The sequence below is a fragment of the Nerophis ophidion genome, linkage group LG20 (assembly GCF_033978795.1).
Source record: "Nerophis ophidion isolate RoL-2023_Sa linkage group LG20, RoL_Noph_v1.0, whole genome shotgun sequence".
Lineage (NCBI taxonomy): Eukaryota > Metazoa > Chordata > Actinopteri > Syngnathiformes > Syngnathidae > Nerophis > Nerophis ophidion.
The window spans coordinates 15,880,132-15,895,107 of NC_084630.1; the positions used below are offsets into that span (position 1 = coordinate 15,880,132).

Below are 14,976 nucleotides of genomic sequence, written 5' to 3' on the forward strand. Positions count from 1 at the left end.
ATAACACGTATTTAATTGTGATTTAGGGCTAAATAAATAAACATTGATTGATTAATACAAATATAATTCACTTCACTTCAGCTGTTGCTGATTGGCACCTGGCCACACCTGGTGTCAATCAGCCAGATGCTATTTATCAATCAATCAATCAATGTTTACTTATATAGCCCTAAATCACTAGTGTCTCAAAGGGCTGCACAAACCACCACGACATCCTCGGTAGGCCCACATAAGGGCAAGGAAAACTCACACCCAGTGGGACATTGGTGACAATAATGACCCAGTGGGACGTCGGTGACAATGATGACTATGAGAACCTTAGAGAGGAGGAAAGCAATGGATGTCGAGCGGGTCTAACATGATACTGTGAAAGTTCAATCCACAATGGATACAACACAGTCGCGGGAGTCCAGTCCAAAGAGGATCCAAGACACAGCAGCGAGAGTCCCGTTCACAGCGGAGCCAGCAGGAAACCATCCCAAGCGTAGGCGGACCAGCAGCGCAGAGATGTCCCCAGCCGATACACAGGCAAGCAGTACATGGCCACCGGATCGGACCGGACCCCCTCCACACGGGAGAGTGGGACATAAAAGAAAAAGAAAAGAAACGGCAGATCAACTGGTCTAAAAAGGGAGTCTATTTAAAGGCTAGAGTATACAAATGAGTTTTAAGGTGAGACTTAAATGCTTCTACTGAGGTGGCATCGCGAACTGTTACCGGGAGGGTATTCCAGAGTACTGGAGCCCGAACGGAAAATGCTCTATAGCCCGCAGACTTTTTTTGGGCTTTGGGAATCACTAATAAGCCGGAATCCTTTGAACGCAGATTTCTTGCCGGGACATATGGTACAATACAATCGGCAAGATAAGATGGAGCTAGACCGTGTAGTATTTTATACGTAAGTAGTAAAACCTTAAAGTCACATCTTAAGTGCACAGGAAGCCAGTGCAGGTGAGCCAGTACAGGCGTAATGTGATCAAACTTTCTTGTTCTTGTCAAAAGTCTAGCAGCCGCATTTTGTACCAACTGTAATCTTTTAATGCTAGACATGGGGAGACCCGAAAATAATACGTTACAGTAGTCGAGGCGAGACGTAACAAACGCATGGATAATGATCTCAGCGTCTTTAGTGGACAGAATGGAGCGAATTTTAGCGATGTTACGGAGATGAAAGAAGGCCGTTTTAGTAACGCTTTTAATGTGTGCCTCAAAGGAGAGAGTTGGGTCGAAGATAATACCCAGATTCTTTACCGTGTCGCCTTGTTTAATTGTTTGGTTGTCAAATGTTAGAGTTGTATTATTAAATAGAGTTCGGTGTCTAGCAGGACCGATAATCAGCATTTCCGTTTTTTTGGCGTTGAGTTGCAAAAAGTTAGCGGACATCCATTGTTTAATTTCATTAAGACACGCCTCTAGCTGACTACAATCCGGCGTGTTGGTCAGCTTTAGGGGCATGTAGAGTTGGGTGTCATCAGCATAACAGTGAAAGCTAACACCGTATTTGCGTATGATGTCACCTAGCGGCAGCATGTAGATGCTGAAGAGTGCAGGGCCAAGGACCGAACCCTGGGGAACTCCACACGTTACCTTAACGTAGTCCTAGGTCACATTGTTATGGGAGACACTGCATCCTATCAGTAAGATAAGAGTTAAACCAAGACAGGGCTAAGTCTGACATACCAATTCGTGTTTTGATACGTTCTAATAAAATATTATGATCGACGGTATCGAAAGCAGCGCTAAGATCGAGGAGCAGCAACATAGATGACGCATCAGAATCCATCGTTAGCAATAGATCATTAGTCATTTTTGCGAGGGCTGTCTCCGTGGAGTGATTTGCCCTGAAACCGGATTGAAAGGTTTCACATAGATTGTTAGACGCTAAGTGTTCATTTAACTGCTCCGCAACAATTTTTTCAAGGATTTTTGAAATAAAGGGAAGGTGAGACACCGGTCGGTAATTTACCATGAGGTCAGGATCGAGGTTAGGTCTTTTAAGAAGAGGATGAATAACCGCTTTTTTGAATGCTAGGGGAACAGTGCCCGAGGAGAGTGATAAGTTTATAATATTTAGCACTGATGGACCTAATAATACAAAGAGTTCCTTGATCAGTTTCCCAGGAAGAGGGTCAAGTAAACATGTTGTCTGTTTTATTCCCTTAACACGTTGTAACAATTCCTCTAATGTTATTTCCTCAAAACGAGAGAAACTATTTTGGAGGGCAGTATCCGCCGTATATACAATCGTGTCAGTGTTAATAGAACCCCGTTGTAGCTGGGACGCATTGTCTTTAATCTCCTTTCTAAGGACTTCAATTTTCTTACTAAAGAATTGCATAAAGTCATCAGCTGAGTGGGTTAAGCTACTGGAAGGAGTCCCTTGTTGGGTTAGCGATGCTACCGTACTAAACAAAAATTTAGGATCGTTTTTATTACGGTGGATGAGATTTGAGTAATATTTAGCTTTAGCTAAGGTAAGCATGCGTTTATAAGTTATTAAACCATCACTCCATGCTTGATGGTGCACCTCAAGTTTAGTCGTGCGCCATTTGCGTTCCAGCTTTTTGCATAATAATTTCTGAGCTCTAGTTTCTTCTGTAAACCACGGGGTGCGCTTTTTTGGAGCCTTTTTTAACTTTAGCGGTGCTATGTTATCAATGGTTTCGCGCAGGGCGTCGTTAAAGTTGTTAGTGAAGGTATCAATAGAGCCCACATACTTTGGGAATGGTGCCATTACCGAGGGCAGTAGGTCCGCAAGAGTTGTCGTTGTGGCTGTATTAATGTTGCGGCTGCTATAGCAGTTATTATTATTATTAGTTTGACGAACATGCGTCTGAACCTCGAATTTTATAAGGTAATGATCGGACAATACTTTAGTATACGGGAGTATCGTAACTTTGGAAACGGTGATGCCCCTGACAAGCACTAGGTCTATCGTATTACCGTTGCGATGCGTGGGTTCATTTATTATTTGTGTGAGACCACAGCTATCAATTACAGTCCGGAGCGCTACGCACGGTGGGTCCGATGGGGTATTCATATGGATATTAAAGTCCCCCATTATGATTATATTATCGGCGTGTGTCACTAGATCAGCAACGAACTCTGAGAATTCATTAATAAAGTCCGAATAGGGCCCTGGGGGGCGGTAAATAACAGCCAGGTGTAGAGGCAGCGGTGTGACAGACCTCATAGTAAGCACCTCAAACGATTTATATTTATTATTTATGTTAGGACTAAGGTTAAAGTTTTCGTTGTATATTAGTGCGACCCCCCCACCCCTTTTGAGCGGACGGGCAATATGCGCATGTGTAAAGTTAGGAGGACATGCCTCATTTAGCGCAAAAAAGTCGTTTGGTTTAAGCCAGGTTTCGCTGAGACCGATGACGTTAAGATTGTTGTCTCTGATAATATCATTAACTAACAACGTTTTGGGAGACAATGATCTTATGTTTAAAAAACCTACATTATAGGTAGTGGGCTGTTTTAGGGAGTTTTTGATCAAATTATCCGTAGTAGCAATATTAATAATGTTGTGTTTATTATGCCCAGTGCATTTAGTATAGTTACGACCATATCTAGGAATTGATACGACAGGAATTTTCCGATTGTTTGATTGTTGCTTTGATAAACTGCACGCATCATGGTTAGCCACCTCAGTAACGGGGATTTTCCGATTGTTTGTTTGTTGCTTTGATAAACTGCACGCATCATGGTTAGCCACCTCAGTAACGGGGATTTTCCGATTGTTTGTTTGTTGCTTTGATAAACTGCACGCATCATAGTTAGCCACCTCAGTAAAACACATGTCCAACTCTGAAACACTCAAAGCAGAAACAACTTGTTCTAATTTAACAGACTCCTTACCCAGACCAGTAGTCTCGCATTTTCCATCTAAATCCGTCTTCGGGATGGAGGAAAGTGGTGTTCTGTGGGGATTAGCCTTCTGCTTTGTTTTTAGCCCCGCTCGGCATCCGCGTTTCCGATCACACCGCTGGCGTCTGCTCCGTGGACGGCCCCCGCTGCTACTAGACTCCCCTGCTTCACAGGCCGCTGGATGTAGCCGCCGATGTATTCCCATGCTAGTTAGCAAGTCTAGCACGCAAGTGTCTATCGGTCCAAAACGGCCCGATGTGTCCACATCCAGAAGTGTCTGGCGGTCGTACGTGATCACGGAGTGACCACGATGTGAGCCAGCCATATAGTTTGTTTAGACCTGCTTTGTCCTCCACTCTGCGCTGGATTATTGTCATTATGACTTGTCGTTGTCTCATGCCGTGGACTGCTTTCCGTCTTTTTGCTCCTAGTTCCTGTTTGCTGGTTTCTGTTCCCTGTTTCCAATTTGTCCGTTCCTGCTTCCTGGTTTGTGTTTTTTCTTTATATTTTGGACATTAAATCATGTTGTCCTTTACAATGCCTGCCACCATTTCTGCATCTTGGGGTTTGTCACCAACTCAATCTGACAGTTATTGTTCTATGGCGATTGTTTTTTTTTTACCGTTTCTGTGTTGGCGCTATTTGGACATCCTATCTGCCACTGTCGAACCAGAGACCAGTCATAAAAACAAAACTAAATGAGAGCAGCATTGGTCGGGTCCGCCTTTGGCTGCTGGCTACTCGGCCCAAGCCCTGGTCTAAGTCGGACCTACAGAGAGGATTTTGTTTCATGTCTGTATGACATTCCTAACAGAAGTTACAAGCAGTTTTGTTTGGGATTTTCCTAGGGGGCATTAGAGCGCAATTTTAATTTTTTGGGGTTTGTTTTTTTATTAGATAGCAATTTTTGCCAGTCCTGATGTGTGTGTAAAATTGGGTGAGTTATGAAGCATGTTAAGGGGGTCAAATTACAGATCGGCGTTTCTGAATGTTGTTGATAAATGGCTTTCGCTTGGCATAGTAGAGCTTTAACTTGCACTTTGAAGCATTTTAAGGGGGTTAGATTACAGCTCAAAAAGGCAAAAATGAAATTTTTTTTAGGAAACTTTGCGTAGGGGTTCTTTGAAGGCGCGTAAAATCCAAGCCAGAGCAGTAAACAAAACTCTGTTCTATACTTTTAAACAGAAGGGTTCAATCTCTCTTCCGGTAGGAATGTCGGACAGACATGAAACAAAAACCTCTATGTAGGTCTTACTTAGACCTACATTTTAATAATTGATATCCTTCAGCAAAAATCAACAGCAAGTTAAAAATTACCCCTTCAAAATAAAAGATTTGTAAACACCCGTCACTTTTTTTTCAAACGTTATCTCCTCTGAGCTCGTTTGTCGTTTCGGCTACCACCAAAGCTCTATGCATGTTCTGAACGACAGGGGTGTGGTTTTCCAACACGTACATTTTAGAGCTGCTGGCTGCAAAAGTGGAACGGCCCAAACATCACAGTCCCCTCTATTTTCAGTGTAAACATGCGTGTGCTGGATGTTGTGTCAACGCCAGCGCCACCAACTGCTTTAACACCTGCCCACGAGAAGCAGCTCTCTCTCCGAGGCTCGCGGCCGCTGCTTCTTCCAGATGTCCATGGTGAACAGTGTGGAGCTGCTGTTGAAGATGGAGGTCAGTGATGACATCAGCGCGGCCATCATCACTGCTATCATCAGCCCGCGGAGGCCTGACACACACACACACACACACACACACACACACACACACACACACACACACACACACACACACACACAGAAAGCTCAAAGCATGAACATTTTCAAAACCAATACAATATGTACCGTATTTCCTTGAATTGCCGCCGGGTATATAGTATGCGCCTGCCTAGAATTACTGCCGGGTCAAACTCGTTCCGCTAAATAATTAGCGCATGCTTAGCATTACCGCCGGCTCAGGATTAACGTCGGGTCTAACTCGTTTCGCAAAATACTATTTTTGTTAGCGCATGTCTAGGATTTCCGCCGGGTCAAACTCGTGTCGCCAAATAATTAGCATATGCCTAGAATTTCCCCCGGGTCAAACTCGTCACATCACGAGTGACACTTCACCTGTCATCATTTTCAAAATGGAGGAGGCTGATTTTAATCATTTGAAATCGCAAAAAGGGAAGAAAATTAAGAGCTATTCAGTAGGATTTAAGGTCCAAGCTATTGAATATGCTAAAAAGAACCGTAAGCAGCTATGTTTTATTAATATACCGTAGCTGCGTGTGTCAAATATAAGTCATTAAATGACTCCCGCCTCCTGGTGGTAGAGGGCGCTAGTGATCCTTCTTGCGACTACTCGGCTGCAGAAGAAGTGACAACAAGCAGCAAGAGTGAGCAGCCATCGTTTATTTTTTCCTCTCGCTTGCACTTTTAACATGGAGGATTACATATCTAAAATCAAACCGTTTTCTAAACTGGACTTTCAATCGAAGCAGGAGGTAATAAAGGAAGATCTCCATCGAGACAGAGAGACTTTTAAAACTGAAGAAAGATAAAGAAGACTTCTATAAACAAGTTATCGATGCTTTTGATCAGAAGGAGCTGCGCATGGACTTTATTTATAAGTAAAGGCAAGACCATAATAAAGTTTTTTGTTTAATTAAATGTGCTTTTCATGATGGTATCCTTACATCACACTCAAATTTATAAGCGCAGGCCTAAATTTACCATGAATTTTTGGTAAGTGCTGGAGTGAGAAGAGGTTTTAAATTAGTTAGCGCCCCGGCGGCAATTCAACGAAATACAGTATACATTTTTAACCTATAAACTCCCCTCAAGTTTTGTCTGATGGATGAACATAAAATAAATAAAGCTAAAAATAAGTCATTTATTTTGTTTTATTTTATTTTACTTAACGCTGAAAACTCTGCATCCATTTATGCCCTTTTTGCCAAAACCCTGCTTTAACCTCTTAAGGCCCAAGCTGTTTGTTTTTTTTTAATTTCCATCCATCCATCCATCATCTTCTGCTTATCCGAGGTCGGGTCGCGGGGGCAGCAGCCTAAGCAGGGAAGCCCAGACTTCCCTCTCCCCAGCCACTTCGTCTAGATCTTCCCGGCGGATTTTTTTTTGATTGATTAATTGATTGATTGATTGATACTTTTATTAGTAGATTGCACAGTTCAGTACATATTCCGTACAATTGACCACTAAATGGTAACACCCCAATAAGTTTTTCAACTTGTTTAAGTCGGGGTCCACGTTAATCAATTCATGGTAAATTTCTCTTTGCTAATTGGGCTTATTGGACTCTAATTAGAATAACAACTAACAATCATCTTTTGATATGATGTACTTAGTCCATAAGTACACAAATGTGTACTTCATGTTTAGTGACATGCTTATCCTTATTTTTACACTTTTTTCCCCCCAAATTCCATTGTATGTTATACTCTTCTGACACCACCAGATGGCAATTATTTTTGACTCGAGGAGCCAAATTTAGAGAAAAAAGTGTGTCTGGTGGGACGGAATACTTTAGCTATCTAAGCTAAAACGTTCTGACAGACCGCCTTAAAAATGGAATGGAGTTTTATATTTTTTTACTGAATGAGACACTCAGAATGTACTTCATGTATAGTGACATGCTAATTCTTATTTTTACACTTCCCCCCCCCCCAAATTCCATTGTATGTTATACTCTTCTGACACCACCAGATGGCAGTATAAGTGTCCACATAAGCGGCCATAAGACCCCAATTCAGTAGTGTACATCATTTTGGAAATAAGAGCTAAAAGGTGCTGTCCACGCATGTGGCCACTGAGCCTTTAGAGGTTTTTAATGGCAAAAACACAAAATATGCAACATTTTCCCCGCAAAAAATATTTTAAAGTGGAATATTTCATGTAAAGTAATTGGAGCCCTAACTAGATGAATAATTAATACCAACATTGAATTTAAATATTTTGTGAGGATTTAATTAATTTCAAAAAGTAGAGTAACATTTTTTTTAACATACCATACCAACTTTATTTATAAAGCCTTTTAAAAACAACCACAGTTGAAGAACAAAGGGCTGTACACCACAAAGAAATGGAGGCAAAGCATAGACTAAAAAATTACATTCAAAACAGAAGTCAAATACACATTGAAAAAGCAAATACAAATTATACTAAGAATAATTTGTTAGATAAAAAGATTAAAACGTTTAAAGTATCATGCTGGGTTAAAAGCTAGTGAATAAAAATGGGGTTTAAAGGGGAACATTATCACAAGTTCAAAAGGGTTGAAAACAATAAAAATCAGTTCCCAGTGGCTTGTTTTATTTTTCGAAGTTTTTTTCAAAATTTTACACCTCCCGGAATATCCCTAAAAAAAGCTTTAAAGTTCTTGATTTTTGCTATTTGCGATGCGACTGTCCAATTCCCTGTGACGTCATACAGTGCTGCCAATACAAACAAACATGGCGGTTACCACAGCAAGATATAGCGACATCAGCTCGGATTCAGACTCGGATTTCAGCGGTTTAAGCGATTCAACAGATTACGCATGTATTGAAACAGATGGTCGGAGTATGGAGGCAGATAGCGAAAACAAAATTGAAGAAGAAATTGAAGCTATTGTGCGAATAGCTATTGACGCTATTCGGCCATAGCGTGGGTGTACCTAATGAAGTGGCCCATAGCATGGCTGCCTTATTAGCATCGCCGGTAAAATGTGCGGACTAAACGATCATTACTTTCGCATCTTGTGACACTGGAGCAACTTAAATCCGTCGATTGGTAAGTGTTTGTTTCGCATTAAATGTGGGTATCTAGAGTCAAATGTACATACAGCTAGCGTAAATAGCATGTTAACATCGATTAGCATAGCATGTTAGCATCGATTAGCTGGCAGTCATGCCGCGACCAAATATGTCTGATTAGCACATAAGTCAACAACATCAACAAAACTCACCTTTGTGATTTCGTTGACTTAATCGTTGCAAATGCATCTGCAGGTTATCCATACATCTCTGTGCCATGTCTGTCTTAGCATCGCCGGTCAAATGTGAAGACACTCTGGTACATTCAATGGGGGTCTGGCGGCAGATTTCTTGCCAGTGGTACAACTTGAATCCCTCCCTGTTAGTGTTGTTACACCCTCTGACAACACACCGACGAGGCATGATGTCTCCAAGGTTCCAAAAAATAGTCGAAAAAACGGAAAATAACAGAGCTGAGACCCAATGTTTACAATGAGTTGAAAATGAAAATGGCGGCTGTGTTACCTCGGCAACGTCACATTCTGACGTCATCCCCTCCGGAGCGATAAACAGAAGGGCGTTTAATTTGCCAAAATTCACCCATTTAGAGTTCGGAAATCGGTTAAAAAAATACATGGTCTTTTTTCTGCAACATCAAGGTATATATTGACGCTTGCATAGGTTTGGTGATAATGTTCCCCTTTAAGAAGGGTCTTAAAGGTAGCCAAAGAAGAGGCCTGTCTCACATGGAGAGGGAGATTACTTTTAGCACTTAACTCTAAAACTTCACTTATATGCCTTCCATTTTACATGTGTTTTTTCCCAATTGTTTTCTTTGGTTTTATGCATTTTTTAGTAAATGAAAGTACATTTTTTAATATGGCCAACACAAAATAGGCAAAATTTTCCGCAGAAATATTTCAAAGTGGACTTTTTGATGGGAATTTATTCATAAAAACATTGATTTTGATTCCTTATTATTTTCTGGGCAATGAGAACTTAAAATAAAAAACAGCCTGCATGGCAGCTTTGTGTTGTTAGAGGCTACATTGCAACTTTTTCTTGTTACATTTTACCAGTTTGCTCTTTTACTTCACTTTTTAATGTAATTTTTTTTCAACAGCAATTGCAGAAAGCCTATTGAGCCGTTAAAAAAAACTTGCTGCCGGCCAGACTTTGAAGACCTGTGACACAACATGAGTGCTCCTCTCACCACTTGGCATGAGCTCAATGACCAGCTTGGGGAAGGCGATGTTGGAGCATCCCACCTCGGCTCCACACACTCGCACACACTCCTCCGGGTCCACGCATCCCACCGTGTCTGAAAAGGTGAGGAGGTCAACAGAATTGATGTGCCTTTTAATCCTATTTCTAGTCATGAAGAGGTGAAAACAAAAGTGACACCAGGTACTGTCACTACCATTCTTCTTACACCGGATGATGTATAATCACACCACTTATTGCAGGGGTGTCAAACTCAAATACACAGTGGGCCGAAATTTAAAACTGAACAAAGCCGCGGGCCAAGGTTGAACAAATAAACCTTTTAATAGGGACCCAAACAAGTTTAGCATTGAATATTGAACAAGCAAGGCTTAGTGACATGCAAAATCCAGTTTCAAATAATAATTAACGCTGCAAGCAGCGTTGGTCGGGTCCACCTTTGGCTGCTGCAGCCGCTACTCAAGCCCTGGTCTAAGGCAGACCTACATAGAGGTTTTTGTTTCATGTCTCTACGACATTCCTAACAGAAGTTACAAGCAGTTTTGTCTGGGTTTTTTCCTAGGGGGCGCTAGAGCGCAATTTTGATTTTTAGGGTTTGGTTTTTTTATTAGATGGCAATTTTCGCCAGCCCTGATGTGTGTGTAAAATTTGGTGAGTTTTGAAGCATGTTAAGGGGGTCAAATTACAGATCGGCGTTTCTGGATGTTGTTGATAAATGGCTTTCGCTGGGCATAGTAGAGCTTTAACTTGCACTTTGAAGCATTTTAAATGGGTCAAATTACAGCTCAAAGAGGCAAAAATTAAATTTTTTAGGTAACTTTGCGCAGGGGTTCTTTGAAAGCGCGTAAAATCAAAACCGGAGCAGTAATCAAAACTCTGTTCTATACTTTTAATCAGAAGGGTTCAATCTCTCTCCTGTGCGAGTTTGAAGCCGAAACAACAAACTCGCTCAGAGGAGATAACTTTTGAAAAAAGGTGACGGGTGTTTACAAAACTTTTATTTTGAAGGGGTCATTTTTAACTTCCTGTTGATTTTTGCTGAAGGATGTGAATAATTAAAATGTAGGTCTAAGTGAGACCTACATACAAGTTTTTGTTTCATGTCTTTCCGGCATTCCCACCGGAAGTTACAAGCAGTTTTGTCTGTGTTTTCTTCCTCGAAGCAGTTTTTGCTATGTTTTGATCAAAAATTGCGCTGGAGCGCAATTTTGAAATGTTTTTTTTTTTTTTATTAGATCGCAATTTCTGCCAGTCCTGATGTGTGTGCCAAGTTTGGTGAGTTTTGAAGCATTTTAAGGGGGTCAAATTTCAGCTCAAAGAGGCAAAAATTTAATTTTTTGCGAAAATTTTGTTTTGAAGGGTTATTTTCCAACTTCCTGTTGATTTTTGCCCTAGAAGATAGAATTATGAAATGTAGGTCTAACTTAGACCTACTTGACAGTTTTTGTTTCATGTCTGTACGACATTCCTAACGAAAGTTACAAGCAATATGTTTTTCTTTCTTTCCTTGGGGGCGCTAGCGCGCAATTTTGATTTTTCTGGTTTGGCTGCCTAATAAGTTGGGGAGGCATGCCAGACCGATGTGTGTGTCAAATTTGGTGAGTTTTGAAGCATGTTAAGGGGGTCGAATTACAGCGCATAGGTGCGGAATAAAGAAAGAAAGAAAGAATAATAAAACGCACCAGTTTCAATAGGGGCCTGCGGACCCTAATAATAATAACAAACTGTTCAACAATTTGCTTACAAAATTGTGACCCTCACCCCATCCTTGTTTGTGAATTACTTAGCATTTCATGAAAGCTGCTTTTATACCCAATCATGGCACCCACCTGTTCCCAATTAGCCTGCATACCTGTGGGATGTTCCATATAAGTGTTTGATGAGCATTCCTCAACTTTATCAGTATTTATTGCCACCTTTCCCAACTTCTTTGTCACGTGTTGTTGGCATCAAATTCTAAAGTTAATGATTTTTTGCACAAAAAAAAATGTTTATCAGTTTGAACATCAAATATGTTGTCTTTGTAGCATATTCAACTGAATATGGGTTGAAAAGGATTTGCAAATCATTGTATTCCGTTTATATTTACATCCAACACAATTTCCCAACTCATATGGAAACAAGGTTTGTATATACATTAGAGGCCAAAAGTTTGGACACACACTCATTCAATGCATTTTTTTTTTTTTTCATGACTATTTACATTGTAGATCGTCACTGAAGGCATCAAAACTATGAATAGACACATGTGGGGTTACGTACTTAACAAAAAAACGGTGAAATAACTGAAAAGATGTTTATATATTTTAGTTTCTTCAAAATAGCCACCCTTTGCTCTGATTACTGCTTTGCACACTCTTGGCATTCTCTCCATGAGCTTCAAGAGGTAGTCACCTGAAATGGTTTTCACTTCACAGGTGTGCTTGAAGCTCATTCTTTTCGATAAGCTTCAAGCACAGGCCTGACCTATATATATATATATATATATATATATATATATATTAGGGATGCACCGATTAATTGGTAACCGAATATATTCGGCCGAATATGGCAAAAAAAGCCACATTCGGCCTTTGGTGGAATGAGTTAAAAACAAGGCCGAATAGTGGTGTGTGACGCAATTTTTTGACGCGGTGACGCAATCAACCAACGTGCAGTGACGCGGTGACGTTGGGATATGTTGTGTACCTGTATAAGTGTATGAGGTTACAAGCACACACTCAATTGAGATTTACCTGAGCCTTCTGTTTACATTATTAGTATATCTACTGTGGCTAAGCAGACTTTTGCCAAAAGGACAACAATTCATCTGTTGTGGGTTTATCCACTTTAATGCACTTTATTTTTTTTGGACTGCATGTTTTGTTTGAAGGCCCAATATAAATGAAAAACTTTGTGCTTTTTTTGAAAAGCAAAGGCTACTGGAATATTAAAAAAATGTCAATATTCAATAAAAAAATACTTTATTTGAAAAACATGTCTAAATATTTATTATAGGCTATATATGCAATATTAAAAAAATTATGAAAAACTGCATTCATTATTCGGTATTCGGCCTTCGGCCAAGCGTTTGAATTTTATTCGGCTTCGGCCGACACAATTCAGGCATACGCAGGACGAGGGTTGTCTCCATACCAGTATTTTGGTACCGGTACCAAAATATTTTTTGATATTTTTTCTAAATAAAGTGTACCACAAAAAATGTTGTCTTGTAGTTGGGTGCTTCAAGTTGGGAGTACATCCAATCACAGCTCTTTAACACTGTCAATATGAAAAGGGGCGGGAGTTAGTTACGAAGGAGAGCCAATCAGATGCTTTTCATTGTGAGATGAGGACGTTGGATTTCTTAGCGCCAAAACACAAATATGGATTTAACATCAAGTTAAAGTACAAATCATTGTCACACACACACACACACACTAAGTGTGGCGAACTTGTTCTCCGCATTTGACCCAGCACCCTTGTTCGCCCCCTGGGAGGTGAGGTGAGCAGTGAGCAGCAGCGGTGGCCACGCCCAGGAATCATTATTGCCGATTTAACCCCCAATTCCAACCCTTGATGCTGAGTGCCAAGCAGGAAGGTAATGGTTCCCATTTTTATAGTGTTCCACATGGTAAGATGTGTACCCTTTTCGGTCGAGGACGTGAAGATATCTTCTATGACAACAGGACATCTGCTGATTGGAGTAAGCGTTGCTGTGGTTTGTCCACAAATTGGAAGTTGCTGGCAGTCTTCAAAGTACCCCAAAAGCTGCCACAAATGATTGGAGGATGCGGGAGGAACTGTAGATTACATTGGACTGTCTACCCCGCAGTTTTTGAGGACCAGATATAGACAATTTAGAGTGAAAAGCAAATTTTATTTTCACCCGCATACAAAACATTCGAACTTGGATTGTTTCCCTGGCTTCGAGACTCTTCCAAAGGACAGTGCGGCGAACACACAACAAACTCCCTTCTTGTCTCTCATGGACACACACCTGACTGCACGACATCAAGGCCGCAGAACAGAGACACACTACGGGCTTACACACACACATATCCAAAAAAATATACGCCACACATACACACTCCACCCCCCCAACCCAACGCCCTCAACGCAAATCCCATAGGGGTTATAAATGGATAAGCAGCGCCTGAGAGCTGCGGCATACCATCATGACCCCGAACTACCTTCCCTCTGTTGCTAGATATCTGGAGATGTACGTTGTAATATGTATAAGTGCTTTGCTATGGAGGTTTTTTTTCCCCACTCCAGACTGGGCCCCCTTAGGATCCCAGTCTACATTGTATTTTTTTACTTATCCTTCCCCAGCGTTTACCTTTTTCCCATCTTTTACAGGGCACCTTGTGGCGACCCATCAGTGTTTCTGTTGTGTAACCTTGTACACTGTTTGTTTTTGTCTAATCTTGAACTGGTTTGTTCTGAAAACATAGTTTCGTTGTACTTGTGCAATGACAATAAAGACCTATCCGTCCATCTATCTATCCATCTATCTATCTATCTATCTATCTATCTATCTATCTATCTATCTATCTATCTATCTATCTATCTATCTATCTATCTATCCATCTATCTATCTATCTATCTATCCATCTATCTATCTATCTATCTATCTATCTATCTATCTATCTATCTATCTATCTATCTATCTATCTATCTATCTATCTATCCATCTATCTATCTATCTATCTATCCATCTATCTATCTATCTATCTCTCTCTATCATCCATCCATCCATCCATCCATCCATCCATCAATCCATCTATACCTGGGAGAAAGTGAAGAGGACACGTTTCATTTTCAAAGTCATCTATCGTGACATCTCCACAACTGTAAGTTGAAATTAATTATATCTCGATTATTTCTTACAAAAAATGATCCAGTCATTTTCCCTGCTTTGAGGAATTATTTAACGGTAAAAATCTAAAGGCATGACAACTTTTAATTTAGTCCGACGAGCATACTTGCCAACCCTCCCGATTTTCCTGGGAGACTCACGAATTTCAGTGCCCCTCCCAGAAAATCTCCCGGGGCAACCAATCTCCCGAATTTCTCATTATTCAATATTGGGGGCGTGCCTTAAAGGCACTGCATTTAGCGTCCTCAATCAAATAATATCTACGGCTTTTCAAACACAC

At 40.7% G+C, this 14,976-nt stretch overlaps 1 protein-coding gene and 1 long non-coding RNA gene across 3 annotated transcripts in view; one reads left to right on the forward strand and one right to left on the reverse strand.

The window, feature by feature from the left end:
* Positions 1 to 14,976, reverse strand: part of slc5a10 (solute carrier family 5 member 10) — a 117,313-nt gene that overhangs the window by 23,156 nt on the left and 79,181 nt on the right. For both annotated transcript variants that reach the window (XM_061880585.1, XM_061880586.1), the window contains 2 exons: positions 9,825 to 9,932; positions 5,455 to 5,605 (listed from right to left, as the gene is read on the reverse strand). In XM_061880585.1, the coding sequence (XP_061736569.1) occupies positions 5,455 to 5,605; positions 9,825 to 9,932 (259 nt within the window). The remainder of the gene's footprint in view (positions 1 to 5,454; positions 5,606 to 9,824; positions 9,933 to 14,976) is intronic.
* On the forward strand, positions 5,402 to 14,307 carry LOC133538797 (uncharacterized). The gene is made up of 4 exons (XR_009803104.1): positions 5,402 to 5,550; positions 9,735 to 9,940; positions 13,292 to 13,415; positions 13,504 to 14,307. It is a non-coding gene; the product is annotated as an uncharacterized LOC133538797 (long non-coding RNA).